Source organism: Canis lupus, chromosome 29 (genome assembly GCF_048164855.1).
Source record: "Canis lupus baileyi chromosome 29, mCanLup2.hap1, whole genome shotgun sequence".
Taxonomy (NCBI): Eukaryota; Metazoa; Chordata; class Mammalia; order Carnivora; family Canidae; genus Canis; species Canis lupus.
In genome coordinates, this window is record NC_132866.1 from 34,273,134 (window position 1) to 34,290,710 (window position 17,577).

General features: G+C 45.0%; 1 protein-coding gene and 1 long non-coding RNA gene across 3 annotated transcripts in view; both read right to left on the reverse strand.

Annotated features, from left to right (window-relative positions):
• Positions 1–5,524, reverse strand: part of LOC140621136 (uncharacterized) — a 64,358-nt gene extending 58,834 nt beyond the window's left edge. For both annotated transcript variants that reach the window (XR_012020870.1, XR_012020871.1), the window contains exon 1: positions 5,376–5,524. This is a non-coding gene — a long non-coding RNA (uncharacterized lncRNA). The remainder of the gene's footprint in view (positions 1–5,375) is intronic.
• A 429-nt stretch (positions 5,525–5,953) lies between these two features.
• Positions 5,954–11,876, reverse strand: HHEX (hematopoietically expressed homeobox). Its single transcript, XM_072806102.1, has 4 exons — positions 11,466–11,876; positions 9,164–9,342; positions 8,908–8,958; positions 5,954–7,072 (listed from the first exon to the last, which is right to left on the reverse strand). The coding sequence occupies exons 1-4, from the start codon at positions 11,827–11,829 to the stop codon at positions 6,854–6,856; spliced, it is 813 nt and encodes a 270-aa protein (XP_072662203.1). The 5' UTR covers positions 11,830–11,876; the 3' UTR covers positions 5,954–6,853.
• Between the last annotated feature and the right edge of the window lie 5,701 nt (positions 11,877–17,577).

Genomic DNA, 17,577 nt, shown 5'->3' on the forward strand with positions numbered 1-17,577 from the left:
CATGCCCCAGCCCCGCAGACTCTCCTCCACTTGCAGTCCTATCATGCATTCTGCTGAGCTCCTGGAGCCATCCAGGAAAGCTGTGTTTTTGTGGCCAATGAACAGGAAGCATAAAGGGTGCAGAGCTCATTATGGAAGAGAAATATTTCTTCTCTCCACTGCAGAAGGCGTAGGGTTTTCACTCTCATTCTGTAGTACAACATGTATTAACAGCTTACCACATGCCAAACACAGAGCTAGATGTATTTTAGACCCTATAGAAGCCATGGCACTGCTCTATGTTCAGAGGCCTTTTGTGGAACATTCATCAGTAAGTCAGATGAAAAATAAATGCAATGATACCAAACAGTGTATATAAGAGGAACACCAAACAACATCGACCAGTAGCAGACCTTTCTTTTAACACCTTGAAAAGTAGAAAGCGTATTTTATAATGCTCATGTCCTCAGAAAATAGGAATAGTGATCCAGTTTATTGGTTTCCTAGGGTGATAGAATAATGGGCTACACAGACAGAAACTGCATATCTCCTATACTGTATTGTAATCCCTTCTAAATTTTAAAAACATTTTTATTTAAGTCCAATTTACCAACATATAGTATAACACCCTGTACTCATCTCATCATGTGCCCTCCGTTACGCCCATCACCCACCCCTTCCAGATATAATGCTAGACTTGAATGAAGGCAAAAAGATTACATAAAATGAACCTTATAGCTAGAATTATACTCTGCTTGATACATTCTCAAGGTCAGGAGATTCCACAAAGAAGGTCACATTACAACATTAGTATAGTAATTGAGGTTTTGGGCTTAACTTCTTGGTAACAGTTTCCTTATCTAGAAAATGGGCTAATCTACCTCATAGAATTTTTGTGAGGATTAAATGATAGAGGACTTCTATAATGTTAATATGTTAATACATAGTAAATGTTCAATATACATTCATTAATTCATTCATTTAATGCACACTTATGGAGTACCTATTATGTGTCAGATACAGATGCTGGAGATACACAGCAGTAGATAAAACACAAATATCTTTGCCCTCATGGCATTCCCATTTCAATGAGGAGAGGTAAATAATAAATAAGTAAAAATATGATATACAATTATAGTAAGTGAAATAAAGGAAAGCAGATTGTGGGAGGGGATGAGGGAAGAGGGCTTATGATTTTAAATAGGGTGGCTAAGGAAGTCCAAGCCTGTGGGAGGTAAGGGAGCCAGCTCGGAGGCTGTCTAGGGGAAGAGAATTGCAGAGGGAGGAAACTGCAAACCTAAAAGCCAAGAGATCTATGTGACTGGAGGAGGAGAATACCAGTCCATAATCCCATTTCCAAAATTCTGGATTCAAGAACCTCTGGAGATTCTTGTCATACTTATTCCTTGGCCTCTTTCATCTCCAGGTCTCTGAACATGATCATCCCCCTCCCTGGGACTACAATCCCATCTCCTTTTCTCTGCCAAGAGCTCCTGGAGGCCTCTGCCATGACTTCCTGATCTGAGATCAAGAGTGGGACACTTAACCAGCTGAGCCACCCAGGCGGTCCAGAGGGACAAATATTATTACTTTTCTATTACTCTCACTATTATCACTTATCCTGGTCTAAAAAAGAAAACAAAAACAAAAAAGCTAAACTAAAGAACTGTTTAGAGGGATGAGGGCAGTGTTCTAGGACTCCAGCAACATCTTCCTCAAACCTAGAATTTCCACCTGAAAGTTGAACATTTCTATATATTTGTCACTATTAGGGCCAAGAAAATCTTGGCCCTAATTGTGACATCTAAAGAACTGAGACTAGTTATTTTTTATTCTTAATGGGGAAATAAAATCAATGAGGAAGAGAAATCCTGAAAGGGGGGTGGTAGTACGGGTAGGTGGAGTGGAGAAAGGAAATGAATAAAAAGAAGTAGAGAGAGGTAAGGAAGGATGAGGAGGTAGAATTAAATTACAAAAGAAAAATATAAACAAGTTTCATGGAGAAAACTCAATAGGCATTTCTCTTCCTGCAAGTATCTTGGTGTGGAGGGGTTGGGGGGATGGGTACCGTTAACTTTTCCCTGTAGTTGTCTTTGGAGAGTGATGAGATTTTTGAATGTTTAAGATTTTTAATGATCCCAAACTTCCCTTTCAAATTAGAAAAAATTCAAATGGTTAGAAAATAAGCTTTAATATATATTTTTTAAATGAGGATATGTCTCATTGGCTTCCATCTGGAAAAATTACTTGAAATTGGCAGTGACCCCCTCCCTTTTTTCCTCTTTCTTCTCTTCTTTTTTTTTTTAAGTAGCTACTCGGAAAAGTGTTCGGCTGCCTCAAAAACCTCGAGGCAACCCCCGGATGCTCCAAAGTCGAGATCCTTTGCAGACAGGAAATGCCTTTGCCAGCTCCAAGGTCTCCTCCCCACAGCCCTTTCCATTGTCTGCAGAGATTTGTGTACATCAGACAGAGGAGATTTACCGCCTGCTACAGCGTATCAAAGAGCCACCTTAAAAGAAGGGAGTTAGTGAGGCCTTTCTAGTTTTTCTAGCTAATGCTTGGCACCCACTGAGTGCCAGGTCTGATGCTTCCTCTCAGGTAAGCAGCCCACCTCTCTAGAAGCTGGGCTGAGAATTCACAGTTCCCAAGGCCCCCAACCAACAAGAGAGCCATTCTGCAAGCCCTTCTTTTATCCACAATGGCATAGCATAATTCCTGACATTGGTGTCCCCTCAGCTAGATCTGAAGATATCCTGGATCTCAGATATTTTGGTAGGTGGTAAGAATCTCCAAAGTGGTTGTCATTTGGATTTAACAACACCAAAAAAAAAAAAAAAAAAAAGTATCAAAGGACAGAATTTGATTGGACAAATACAGAATCCAGCTGGAATTTCATGAAATCCAAAGTGATGGAAATGTGGGTACAACATCTGATTATTTTTACAAGAGACCAAACTCCTAACCATTCAGAAGCATCCCAGGTGACTGTTTCGTTCTCCACATTCTGTCCCATGTTGCCAGGAGTCACAAAATTCTCACCTCCAAGCACAGATTTAAAGGATCATTGATTACTGGATTTTAAAGAAAGATCAAAAGAGTGAGCTTCTGAGCTTGAGTTACACAAGGCAGTATAACTAGAATAGGAATTTTAGTAAGGGCAGTCTGTTCCCAACGAAGTGCACTTCCCCCACGTCCAAATACATTTTCTTGAATCCTTGCCCTGCCTCCATTAAGTAAAATGAATATTCACAGCAATGAAACCACAAAAAAAAAAGTTGTCAGAAATGTTGAAAGAGAATAGGTACTTTCACTATCAGAGATGGTTTCCTCTTTTCCCACAAGATGTTTTATCAGCTTTCACCCTGAGAAAACCATAAAAAGTAAGAAAAAGAAACCTTATGCAATAGTTCTCTAAATAAAATACTACACAGCAGGCTAGTCATCCCTAAAAGTGATGTTGTTTAAAGAGTCAAAGTACATCATCCAACAAAATCAATATCCTATTAAGTTAGAAAGGGTTCTGAATATCAAAGACCAACGAACTGAATAACTTAAAGTATAAGTACATGACCCAGGGGATTAATCACACACTGTCATGGTGAAATTAGGGCAATTCTTCCAATCATTAACGTTTTGCTTACAAAAATGTGCTTTTCTGTTTGTCTTTCTGCTAAATGATAACCGTTTTCAAGTTGAATCTCCTGATAAAAAGAGTTAAAAACAAGACAGGAGTTGTGCTGTAAAGGTCATACATGCTGCTTCAACATGAAATAGCCAAAAGACAAACAAATGAAAAATGCCTGGATTGTAGGAAGAATTTGTAAATATTCATTGGCGATCTGCAATGGGACATTTTGAAAACAGTTAATGCCAACCCATGCCCTGAGAATACTGTACTTCTCCACTGAACATGCTCTTGATCCTTAAGACTATGTTTAGATTCAGAATATGAGCAATTTGAGGAGGGTCAGGAATAGCTTTAAACTAGAAAACATTCTGGATTCAGGAAACTCTACTTTAAAACAAGATTTCGCCCTTCAACTTTTCTAGTGTCAATCAATACATAAGGCTGTATTTCTCTGCTTGATCATCATGATAGTTATTCTCAAGAATAAACATTAACCAGAGGTTATCTCCAGGAGTGAAACACACACGAACTGATTTCAGGATTGCTTTAATTCAATATTAGGCCCACAAGCCTCCCATTCTCCAAAACTCTGATGCAGACAGCCCCATTTTCAAGTGAGACTGATGATGACCCTTGAAACCTAGATGTAGGCAGAGAATAGGGGAAACCATAAAGATAAAGATCTTGAGGGGATCCCTGGGTGGCTCAGCGGTTTGGCGCCTGCCTTCAGCCCTGAGTCACAGGATCGAGTCCCTGCATGGAGCCTGCTTCTCTCTCTGCCTCTCTCTCTCTCTCTCTTTGTGTCTTTCATGAATAAATAAATAAAATCTTTAAAAATAAAAAATTTAAAAAATTATAAAAAAAGATAAAGATCTTGAGCTGAGTTGGGAATTTGGCGGCTGGAGAGGATCATGTAGATCAATGAGAGCATCTCCATTCCACAGATGAGAGAACTGAGGCCAACAACTAAAACTCCCAGCCCAAATGATTAAACTTCCAGGCCTATTCACACTTCTCTGTTTAAGCACCTGGTGCTAATTTTCTCAGAAATTTAAATTCACAGCCAATTCCAGGTGCCTTCTTGGAATATAAGGAGACAGACTGTAACAGCTCCCTAAAAGCAGAAAACTTTTCACTATGTCTTCACTGGAGGGCCTAGGTCTGGGGAACCATAGCCCCCATCAGCAATGCAGGGGACAGTGTCATTCCTTCGGGTACCCTCAGTCAGGCAACTCCACAAACAACTACAGGCTTCCATGGAGGCCCAGGCTAGAGGAAGAGGTTTCTGGACCTCTCCCCCAACAGGCCTCTCATCACTTTCCTGGAATGTCAGGGGCCTGATGGTTCCTGGCTCCACTAGGCAAGCAGCTGGATGCAATCCCTGGGCCAATCAGAAACATCAGGCCACCCTTGCACTCACCCCCACATCCCGCCTTACCTGGGGCTTCCATTCTCTCATCTCACAGTACCCCTTCCTTGGCCCTGCCAGGCCCCCATAGCCATCAGACTCTTGCTCCCACAGGCCTAGATAGGCCCGGTTTGCCTCTTCCTCCCTTACAGTCCTCTCCGCCACCTGCTCCCACACTGAGAGGAGTGACTGGGAGAAGGGAAGCAGGTGAGAAAGGAGGGGGTATGCGGGGCCCCACCTGCTTCCACCGGAGGAGCGCCTTAGAACAGTGGTTCTTGGAGCTCGGTCCTCCTACCAGCAGCTTTGCCATCACTTGATCACTTGCTGAAGTGCAAATTCCCGGTGCCATTCTAGACCTACCAAATCAGAAACTCTGGCGACAGGGCTGGCCAAGAGTTTCGAGCTGTGCAGGTGCTTCTGAAGCTGGCTGTAGCTTGAGACTCGCGGTCTCACACCACCTCCCGGCTCTTCCCGGGCAGGCTCCCTCCACCCCCTCCGCGGACCCCCCGCCGCCCCGGGCTCCGCCGCCAAGGGATGAGGCCGCCAAGGGATGACGCAGTGTTGACTCACGCCGGTCAAGGACGGCGGCCCGGGCCAGCCTGGGAGCCGGGGCGAATCGATGGGGTTCGGCGGCCTCGCGGCTCCCCGCGCAGCCGGCCTCGGCCCCCGGCTCTTGCAGCTACCTGCCGCACCCCGGGTCCGCGGCGGGGACCTCCCCCGGCCGCGACACGCACACGTCCAGACCCTCCCCTGCCCCCAGCCTCCCTCCTCCGCGAGGGAAAGGCCCAGGTCTACCGCCCCGCGCCCAGCCCCGCGCCCAGCCCCGCGCCCAGCCCCGCGCCCAGCCCCGCGCCCAGCCCCGCGCCGGGACCGAGTGGCGCTTGGAGGAACGGTAATGAGAGGTGTGCGTTTGTTTCGTTGGAAGAATGAGAGGTCCCTCGAGGTCAGTCGTCTTGCCGACGGGTTTATTTTATACACAAGTTACTCATTTAAAAAAAAAACAACACCATTTCGGTCATTTTTTTTTTACAGTGAACAATTATATATACATACACATTATAAACAGTTTGATATAAAACACAAATATCTACAGTCTACTTACATTTAGTTAACCTGCTACTTCTAGTTCATCCGTGATTAATTTTAGCCACCGACAAGTCAGTTTCTCTGCTTGAATTGGACTGTACTATTCCCTTAACAACTTGGTCATACAAGGTACTAAGTGATAGTGCAAAACAAGCATTTAAGATTCTTATCAACTATATCTGACAAAAAGAACACACACATCCCCCGAGACACGATCTCTGAGATCATATTGGATTTAAGGCAGCAGTGTAAGAATGTAATATGAAAGTAAAGGATGTTTCTTCCTTTTAAAATATTCCAAGGCTGTCTGAAATGTGGCTGCCACCCCTTTCCATGGCATACCTCTGGAATCTGGGGTGCCCTTTTGGTTTTCCAGTAAGTGTGATGTAGATACAGATTAAAAAGTTATTCAAGATCTTATTAAAATCTTTAAAGTTATAACTTAAAAATTTAATGAAAAAGTTCAAAATTACTTTTTATAAATAGAAAAAAAAATTACTTTTTTAAAAAGGGGGTGAATTCAATCAGTGAAGAGTCCCTTCATCATACAATCTACAATCAGTACATAAGCCATTTAAGTAAAAATTAAAGGTTTCAATGTAAGTTTGCTGCTTAGCCAGTGCACCAAATATTTCAGGTTTCCAGAAAATTGATTCCCTCTCTCATAGCTTTCCAGTATGTCTACAGAGATTTTCTGTAGCAAATGTTATTCCCGAGTCTAGTTTTCTGAACTTTCCGAATGTCAGTGGTCATCATCCAGCATTAAAATAGCCTTTATCGCCCTCAATGTCCACTTCCTGATCAGAATCCTCTGAAATCTCTGATTCAAGGTCTTCCTGGGAGGCAGGGGAGGGTGAACATTGAGAGCTGTCCAAGGCACCTTTATTTTGCTCACTGGACAAGTCTTGCCTCTGGTCACAGGGATTGTCCAAACTTTCTAGTTCTTCTTTTTTATTGCTTTGAGGGTTCTCCTGAAAGGAATGAAGATGGAAATTGGTAGGCTCATGAAATATGGAGACATAAGAGACATATATCAAAATGTGTTTTCATTCTCTATCACCTTTAAGATTTTTAGTTATACCTAGTGCTTTCAACTTTCAAGATTCTTAAAAGTTTAGGGGAGAGGAGAGAATAGATCATTACAGATACACACTATCTTCATTTTTCAAGCTTTTTTTTTTTTTAAGATTTTATTTATTTATTCATGAGAGACACAGAGAAAGAGGTAGGACAAAGGCAGAGGGAGAAGCAGGCTCCATGCAGGGAGCCCCATGTGGGACTTGATCCTGGGCCTCCAGGATCACGCACGCCTTGGGCCAAAGGCAGACGCTCAACCACTGAGCCACCCAGGCGTCCCTCTTCAAGCATTTTTAAACCTTGCCATTTAACAGGGTCTTCCAGACATTTAAGAAATATGAATGCTAAATAGTAAATTCAGGGAAGTTTCAAAATGGAATACTTTTTCATCCATTTGCTGGAGTAAATCTATAAACTTACGAATACTCATTATAGTCACAAAATCATGGCAAAGGTAAAAAGGCAGAACTGGAAGAATATTGCCAACTGTAAAGGGAGACAATTACAATTTACTTAAAATCCGGGGGAAGTTTCTGGAAAATATATTCCCACGTTACATAGGAACCACTATTTAAAAAATCCCTGGTAAACTGCAGTCAAGCCTTTGAACAAGAACTAAATATATGAGTGAATTTTTAATTCTGTTTGTCTAAAGCAGACATAAACACTACAAAGAAATACGATATATTGCTAAAGGCTTTTTTAAAGTAAGACTATAGAATAATATATTCACTAGGCTTGTAACTAAGCAACCAAGAGATGCACAAGGTCAGAGATTGAGAGAGAATCTACAAATTTTTAAATGTTAGAATAATGAAATTATGAACAATTTATTTTCTGTCTCAAAGTACTCTTTGTGACACCATCTTATTTCTAATGAAAAAGTTAGGATCACTAAATTTAAAAATGCACACTGCTTTCAATCCCCCCCAATACGGTTTCAAAGATATTTTATTCTAAGCTGTACATACACTGGCATATGAACAGTTCAACAATTGCTAGAAAACTCTGGAGAAGACATCCAGACTGGAACATCAAAAACAAATCTTTAGGTTTAAGTCAAAAGAGGTTTTTCAAAAACTGAATTAGCCTTTACTTTTTATCACATACTGCATAATAGTATTTACGCAGTATTTTTCATTGGAAAAAAAGACTGTTAGTAAGTTTAAGCTACTTTCCAAATAAGCTTGTATATTCTCTTACCTGTCTTATATTCATCTTAAGAGCTGGCATTAGATGGGAAATAATTTTAAACTCTTTGATATTTAATTCTTCTTTAAAAAAAAACAGTGCAAACAAGACTTAAAGGTGTTTATTTCCTTATATTTACCCTTGAGCTCTGCCTGGTTTTATTATGGCTGTGTAAATAAAAGAAACAATTTTCTCCCAAAGATAACTGCGTAAGTCATTTACTGTCAATTACTTTATCTTTCCTGCGTTAATTAGATAAACAACATATGGGGTTTATAAAACAATTAGCCCAGAGTTTTACTAGCCAGTGTGTGAAAACCCAAGCATAATTGATATAGGAACTGCATTAGGTGCTTTTAGCATTACTGCCACCTGAGCAACTCATCCTGAATTTCAGCAGGACTATTTGCCTTTTTAATCAAGGTGAAGAGGTTAAATAGTCTCTCAAATGACTTTTGCATACAACCCATAACAGGCCTCGCATTGAGATAACATGATAAAAATATTTATTTCCATAGAAACGGAACCTTGTCGATACCTGTTTTAGTCTTCTCCATTTAGCACGTCGATTCTGAAACCAGGTTTTAACCTACAGGAAAGAGAAAGAAAGCTTGCCACAAACCCAAGCGACCTGGGGAGTACCGGAGCTGATCTGGGGCTGTGGAGCTGGCAAGAGCTCCAGGCATTAGGGGGCGACGAGGAACGCCTGAGCCCACGGTGGCTCCCCCCGCCCCAGGTCTCCGCCCCCAGCCCCCTGCCCCAGGAATCTGCCCCCAGCCCGCAGGCGCGCTCACCTGTCTCTCACTGAGCTGCAGCATCTTGGCCAGACGCTTCCTCTCGGGAGGAGAGAGGTACTTTTGGGTCTCAAACTTCTTCTCCAACTCGATGGTCTGGTCGTTGGAGAACCTCACCTGGCCGCCTTTCCTTTTATGCAGAGGCCTCTGCAAGAAAGGGCTCCAGAGCAGGGGTTTGCCTACAGGGCAGCGAGAGCAGAGGTTAGTGACAGCCCTGGAGCCGTCAGGCCCTGGGGGTGACAAAGGGGAGGAGGGAACTAGACGGACCCTCAGCCGAACTTGTTCACACCCATCCATACAAGGACCCAATGCGTTCCCCCCAAGGCACATGCATACCTGGAGACAGAAACACCCAAAGGCATACACATCTACATTGCATGTGCACACAGACCACCCTTGTACACTCACAGATGCAAACTGCCATCACACCCATAAATGATTTCAGACGCACAAGTCTTTTGATCCCCAAAAGAACACACACTATAAATGGAGTTTAAAATACCACGACACTCCTTAACAAGTCTCTCTGGAATTTATACACAACTTTTTGCACCTCTAGGCCCTCTCTCTTGGTGAGCTGCACTTTCCAAACACCCGAGTGTGTGTATGTTGGGGGGGGGGGGCGTGGACTGCTACACTACCCGAGGTGTTCTGGCCAGGTGCCGCCGCGGGGAGCCCACTTGGGAAGCCCTGGGGCCCGGGTTCGTGGAGCTTCCAATCCTGGCTCCAGGGCGCTGCGGCCTCCTCCTCTGATTTCACACCCGGCGGCGGGGGCGGCCAGTTAAAGCTACCCCGTGGGCTATGGCAACATTTCCGTCAATGTGTTTCCTGTTGGTCTATCTCGAAAAGCCCTTTGCTTCCTCCTGCGCGGTCCCAGCAGTAACCCAAGGAAACCCAGGGCGCGCTCTGTGACAACGTTCGCCCCCGACGCGGCCCGACTGAGGGTCCCGCTCCCGCCCCAGCAGGCGAACGGAACCACGCCGGACAGGAGCCACCGCACCAAACCCTCGAAACTGGGATCAAAAATATGATAACTTAAAAAAAAAAATACGTTAACTTTTTTTTTTAAGGAGTTAAAATATAATCCCCTCCAAATCTTAACGATGAGAAAAGAGGGTGGAGGGCTGAGCTAAAGGCCTCATCATAAACGTGAAGACATTAAAATTTTAATTAAAATGTTACGTTGTCTCTAGGGTCCCCAAAGAAGCTGCCAATAGCAGAGAGTAAATCTAAAACCCTGGCGGCCCAAGGCAAGGAGCCCCGTTTCTTTATGCCCCCGGGGCTTCCGATGCCGGAGCCGCCAAGGGCCCCTCGGGAGTGCGGATCCCCGTCGGCTTGTTTCTTAGGCCGTGCGCTGAGGGACGAGCCCCGCGAACACCGTAAGTCCTAGGTGTCTTCCCCGCCTTTCCTGCTCCGAAGACCTATCAGTCAGTCCGTCCGTCCGTCCGTGGGTCTGCAGGCCTGCCCCCAAACACTTTGAAAGCTGGCATTGTTTTTTTTTTTTTCTCCCAGATTTTGCTTACGTCAGGCTTCAGACTAGTGCAAAACAGCTTCGGGGGCGGGGGAAAAAAGGAAGCAACTGGTTATTTTAGCTGCCATAAAGTCACATCCCACACAGAGGAAATGAACAATATCAGAAAAACGGATCCCGGCTATCAGAAGTCGAGTGTTTCCTGAATTTGTCTGTATTGAGGATGTCGATAAAATAATCAGCAGCGTGCACTACTCCGGGGGAAGGGTCTGCTTCATGCAGCCAGGAAAACACTTAACAGCTTCTGAAACCAGATTTACTCCTATCGAGAACTCAAGATTTCCTGTATGAACGGAAAGGGTCAGGCTCTTTCACTGCACAAGCTTGTTGAACCAGGTTCAGCCTCGTAACCACCCGGGCCCAGCAGCTATCCCTGCCCCGCAGGGCCGGCCCGGGCGCCCTGGCACTCCCTACCCCGTCCCTCCAGCTAAGGGGACCCCACCCCGAGCGACACGCGCGCCCCGGGGCTGCCTTCGGCCGCCAGCCCCCGCGGCAGTGCCAGAGGTCTCGCCCGGGCCCGCGCGCCCCGACGCCTGCAAGGTGCAGGAAAACCAATCTGAGTCACGGTGCGGTCGGCCCCGGCAGCGCGCCACTGGGGCACGCGCCTCCTGTCCCTGCGCGCGCCCGAGGGCCGCTTTTCGATCGCTTTTGCCACAACTTTCTATTGCCTCCCCCTCCGCCCCCGCCGCCTCCTGGACGCTGCCACCTGCCGGGTGGCGCCTTCCTCGCCGCGGCCGCGGCTCGGCCCCGCCATGACCCCGGCCGCCTTACCCAGGGGGTCGTGGCGGAGCAGGGCGTGCGTGTAGTCGTTCACCGTCCTTGGGAAGGGGTACAGAGGGCCCCCGAAGCCGCCGGGTCCGTAGGCGGCGGCCAGCGCGGCGGCGGAGTGGTGCGAGAAGGCGGGATGGATCGGCGTGGGCTCGTACACCGGGGTCCGGTAGGAAGACACGAGGCTGGTGAAGGAGGAGTTGGGGGACGGCAGCGTGGGGGCGGGGGTGGGCGCGGCGGGCCCGCGGCCCAGGATGTCCTCGATGTAGAACGGCGTCGGGTGCGCGGGCTGCAGCAACGGCGTGGGCGCGTACAGCGGCACCCCCACGGCGCCCGCCGCCGCCGGCCCGGGGTGTGGGTACTGCATGGCTCCGCTGCGCTCCGGCCCCTCGCAGAGCTGGCGGCCCGCGCCCCGGCGCTACATTTATCCGCGCTCCGCGCTCCCGGCGATAGGCTCCGCCGGCCACGGGGTGGGGCCGCGCTCTCTGGCCCCTTCCTGCCGCCTGTCCCTGCGGCCAATGGCGCGGAGCCCCGGGAGCCGCCTCCCGCCCCCACCCTCGGCCCGCCCCCGCCGGCCGAGCTCCCGCCCCCCGGGACGCGCTGGCTCGCCGGCTCCCAGGACCGACCCGCGCCCGGGTCCCCGGCCGCCGCCGCCGTCGCTCGGGGCGGCGGGCACCCTGGCCCCGGAGCGCTCGAAGGGAAGGAAGCCCAGGGCCACGTCCGTCGAGGGGAGACTCGAGGAAAGCAGCGCTGGAACACGGACTCCCGTGGGCCCGGCCCGTGCCGGGAGGCAGCCCTGCCGAAACTCGAGGGGCACCGGCCCAGGCCCAGGCCCGGCCCCGGGGTGGCAGCAGTGGACCCGGCGCAGGGCAGCCGGACTCGAGCCTGGCGGGCGTGGAGGCACTGGCAGACCGCGCCGTCGCGGGCCGAGAGCATCCCCCGTGTGGGCGCGCGCCCTGGAGTGCCGGTGGCGCTGGCTGTGCCCGGGCGGCAGCTCCGAGGAGAGAAACCCGGCCCCTAGCTAAGGCCCAGTTGGGGTGAGGACGCCTAGGCTTGAAGCGCTCGGCCCTCGCGGCCGCTCCGTCCCGTTTCCTTGGTGGGCGGGCCCCAGCCCTCAGCCGCTCCCGTGAGGACGCTTTCGGGGAGGAATCCGGGGAAAGCCCGGGTCTTAGATGCCACGTAGAAGTCGTGCGGTCTTCGCCCACCCAAAGGGGGTTGCCCTGGGTCCCCTGTCCCCGGGCCCCGGGGGTCGCAGCTGCGCGCAGCACCGCTCTCGCGTTTACACGTGTTTTCTATTGAATCCGTGGCGCTACCCCTGCGGCCTCGGCTCCGTGCAGCTCCCCTCGCCTGCGGGGCAAGGGGGCATTTTCTTGATTGACGCCCTCCTGCGGTCGTCACACCTCGCGGTGAGCAGTTTCTGCTAAGGTCCTCCACTAATCGTGGAAATGCACATTTCCCAGCTTTTTCTATTGAGGTTTTTAATTTACGTCTAGGAACTATTTCTCCGACTAAAGCGGGGTCGCAGACGAAAGAAGAGTGGACTGGAAGCTGGGTGGCCCGAGTTCGAGTTTCACTGCGCACATTTCTGTTGAGCAACTACTGTGTGTCAGCAGTGAACAAGACAGATGTAGTAGTTCCTGTCCTCACGGAGACAGGAAACAAATTTTAATGCTGTGACTTATGTGTGTGCTATGAAGGAGAAGTACATAATGATCTGAAACCTAATAACCAGCGGACGTCATCTAGTTGGGGACGGGAGGTGTGTTAAGGAACGGAAAGTGTTCTCCAAGGAAGTGATGTTTGAAGAAGGAGTAGTTGTCAAAAAACCTAGAGAGGGAGGAATAGTCAAAGAACAGCAAGTGAGTGTTGTCAGTGCAACTTTGGTCAAGTCATCCTCCCTGAGCTTTCTAAAACATTTGAAACTTAGCCTAAAGGCTCCCAATATTTGGGGGGTGGAGTCCTGTGCATCTTTCAGAACCTGATAGACAAGCGCTACAAGCACAAACACAGTGAGTGTAATATGCTGTCATTTGAGTTAAAATCTTAGGAAAACGGGACTCCTGGGTGGCTCAGCGGTTGGGCGCCCGCCTTCTGCTCAGGTCGTGATCCCGGAACCTGGGATGGAGTCCCTCACTGGGCTCCCCCTGAGGAGCCTGCTTCTCCCTCTGCCTGTGTCTCTGCCTCTCTCTCTCAGCCTGTGTTTTTCATGAATAAATAAATACATATTTTTTTAAAAAACCGTAGGAAAGGTTAAGGATATTTATCTGTGACCTTGTTCTATTAGGTAAGCTATCTCTGGAAGACTACACAAAAAACGAATAACATTGGCTGTCTATGAAGAGAGAGGTGGAGTTGAAGGGAGAACATGCTGTATACTTAGTGAATATTTAGAGAATTGAACCATGTGGATGTGTGGCTGATCCTAGGGAAAGGATCAGGGAAAAGTACAAGGTGAGCTCAAGGCATCTTGTGCTAGAAACCACAGAAAGGAGACAGACATACCTGTTGAGTCTTCCACTGGCCAAATTTGGGGTGGTTTAAGCATCAAAAGCACATTTTGGATTATAACACAGTGAATATAACAGTTCATAGTATCACTCTCCTTAGTGATATGCAGAGAGAGAGGGATGGTGAATAGTAAAGCTGGAAGGATGCCAGCTAACAAATGTAAAAATAAAAAATAAAAAAAAAAAAGCTTGAGAAAATAAAAAATGTGATAACTCATTCAAGAAATAATCATCTTTGGACCAGAACCATCAAGTGAAACATTGCTGAGGATGAGGATTTTCACAATGTCTCATAGTATCACACCAATTTGATTAAATTCTGGCTTAAAAAAAAAAGAAGAAAAAGAAGCTATAAAAGACATTTGAGGAGCTAATAGAGAAAAATTGAAAATGAACTGTATGTTAGATGACATTAGTAAATTAATATTCATTCTGTTACATGTGATACTGGTATTGTGGGTAAAATGTCCTTATTCTTGTAAGGTGCAGGCTAAAGTATTTAGGGATGAAGGGTCTTGACATCTGCAACTTTCAAATAGTTCAATATATATACACACAACATATATATATATATATATATATACACAAAACATTATACACACACATATAGATAAATGGAAATAAAGCAAATTAGAATTCATTGGTGAATTTAGGTAAAGACTTTACTTATGTTCATTGTGCTAGTCTCAGCTTCTCTGTAGATTTGAAATTTCCCAATTTTAAAGTATGATTTAAGTGTTAACGAAAGCCATCTCATTTTTTTAAGGTAAAATTATTTGAATTATTTGTGAAGTCTGCATACAAGTTCAGGTAGTATATTACCCCTGGAAACCATCCAAGGAGGACTATTGGCAAATCATCGGATCTACAGATGGATCTGATGATGTGCCCATTCCACCAGTGATAATTCTCATCACATGGCCTGATGAAGAAGTCAGGCAGGTGCTGGAAGACTGTGGAAGTTAAGTGTGCCCTTCTGTGTACCAAGGACAGAGACAGGATTTGGGGACAAAGAACAGACAGTTATTATCTGAAGCTCAAAGGAGACTTCAACAGTTATGTGTGGGTCTTCAAAGATTGGGGCCTCAGTGAACTAAGCAGGTAACTGTGATTGTTTTTTCACAAAATGTTCTCCCTCATCTTTGTTTTTCTTCTTTTCCTGCCTCTTCTACCTAGCAAGCGATTGGAATGATTACTCCAATCATAGAATGCCTTTACACTAAATCACTAGCCAGCTGTTATTCTCCATCTTCAAAAACAGTATGAGTTTATAGTTTATTTTGTGCATGACTCAGCCACCAGCCAAAAAGATCTTAAATATACAAACCTTCCAAAAATAATTATTAAAATGCTAGGAAAATAATCACTAATATAGGAAGAGGAAGGATCTCTTTCTTTGATTGCCACAGACCCTATGAGGTAGATGGAGATCTTAAAAGGCATTGATAGAACATTCCAGCTCTGCTACATAATGCTCACCAGCAAATTGAAGCACTTAATTCTCTTAAGGTATATAACACCACCTCTTCTAAATCCAATCGTCAGATCCATGTTCATTTTGCTATGGTTAAAAAAAAATTACAACCACATTTGTGAATGTCACATTTATTGAACTACATAATTTTTAATATCACTTGTGTAGGTTTTATAGTTTGTTTTATTGTTTTAAAAGTCATTTGGGGCTCTAAAAGAACTAGATTTTTCCGAAGTTGTCCTTATAATTTTTTTTTCACACAGTCAGAACTAATAAAACAAAACTGTTGTAGCTATTTAATTCAAAATCTCTTGGAGTTTCAATATTTTTTCTCTGCTGGATACTAAAACCAATAAAGCTACATGAGATTTTAATTATATTCTGAATTAAACAAGACTCTCTCCAAAAATTTAGCACCATTTATTTTAGTCACTGCTATTATAAAAGAGACCAACCTTTGTAGGAAGAGAAGGTGGGTCTCACCTTTAATTTATCTAGTAAGAACTTTGGTAATTGTTTTGCAACTTCTTTTTTTCTTAACAAATAAAAAGTATGTTTACTAAATGAGTTAAGACAAACTTTACAAATAGACAAATCAACTTCTTTTCAATAATTAAATATGCATAGAGGTAAAACTTCAAATTAGCTATAGCTTGAAAGCATCAATGGACTTTATTATAACAATTTGGTTCTATTTTTACTTGTAGTAAAAGGTTTATTACCTTCAAGTTTTGGGCTGACTAAATCATGTATTAAATCACATATCAAATCATTGTATTATGTTTAAAACTTGACAAAACCCAATTACTTAATGTTTTAGGACTTTCCTAGCTTGCAAAATGCTAATGTGATGAGATAGAAATGTCTCATCTGTTTTATGGATGGGATCACATCTATGGAACACATGGGCAATAATCACCATGACATTGCTTCAGTGATGTCCATGCTTCATATACTATAATGTACTTAGCACTGTAATGTGGGTGTACTGATCATGGAAGTTTTGGTTTTGCCCAACTAAAAAAGGGATGAACTCAATAACAAAAAGAGAACCTAATTTTTTAATGGCAGAAGATCTGAATAGACATTTCTCCAAAGAAGATATACAAATGGCCAATAACCACATGAAAAGATGTTCTATATCAATACGTATGCGGGTAATGCAAATCAAAACCACAGTAAGGTACTACTTCATACCCACTAGCATAGCTATAATAATTCTTTTTAAATCAGAAAAAAATGTTGGTAAGGCTGTAGAGATTTAGTCTTCATACATTGCTGGTAGCAATGTAAAATGAAGCAACTTCTCCGGAAAACAACTGACAGTTCCTGAAAAGTGTAGAGTTACTATATGAGCCAGTAGTTCCACTCCTAGGCACATACCTAAGAAATGAAAAATATATGCCCATATAAAAACATGTTCATAAATATTCATAGCAGAGTTATAATACCCAACGTGGAAACAACCCAAATGTTCATCAACCAATGAATGGATAAATAAAATGTGGGGCATCCTAGCAATGGAATATTATTTGGCAATAAAAAGGAATGAAGTACTGACACAAGCTGTAACGTGAATGAACACTGAAAACACTTTCCCTATCAGGCAACCTTATTAACTTTAGTATGATATATTTTTTAAAGATTTTATTTGTTTATTCATGAGAGACACAGACAGAGGCAAAGACACAGACAGAGGGAGAAGCGGGCTCCATGTAGGGACCCCAATGTGGGACTCAATCTCGGAACTCCAGGATCACGCCCTGAGCCAAAGGCAGACACTCAACCACTGAGCCACCCAGGTTTCCCCTGTATGTTATTTTTTTCACCAGTGTTATTGAGAAACAATTGACATACATCACTATATAAGCTTAAGGCCTACAGTACGCTGATATACATATATTGTGAAATGATTACCAGGTTCAGGTAATATCCATCTTCTAACAGACACAATAAAAAGAAAAAGAAGAGGGAAAGAAATTTTCCTCCTTGTGATGAGAACTCTTGGGATTTACCCTATAATGACTTTCCTATATCATAAGCAGTGTTAGCTGTAGTCATTACATTGTACATTGCATCCCTAGTACTTATCTTCTAACTAGAATTTTGTACCTTTTAACCATCTTCCTCATTT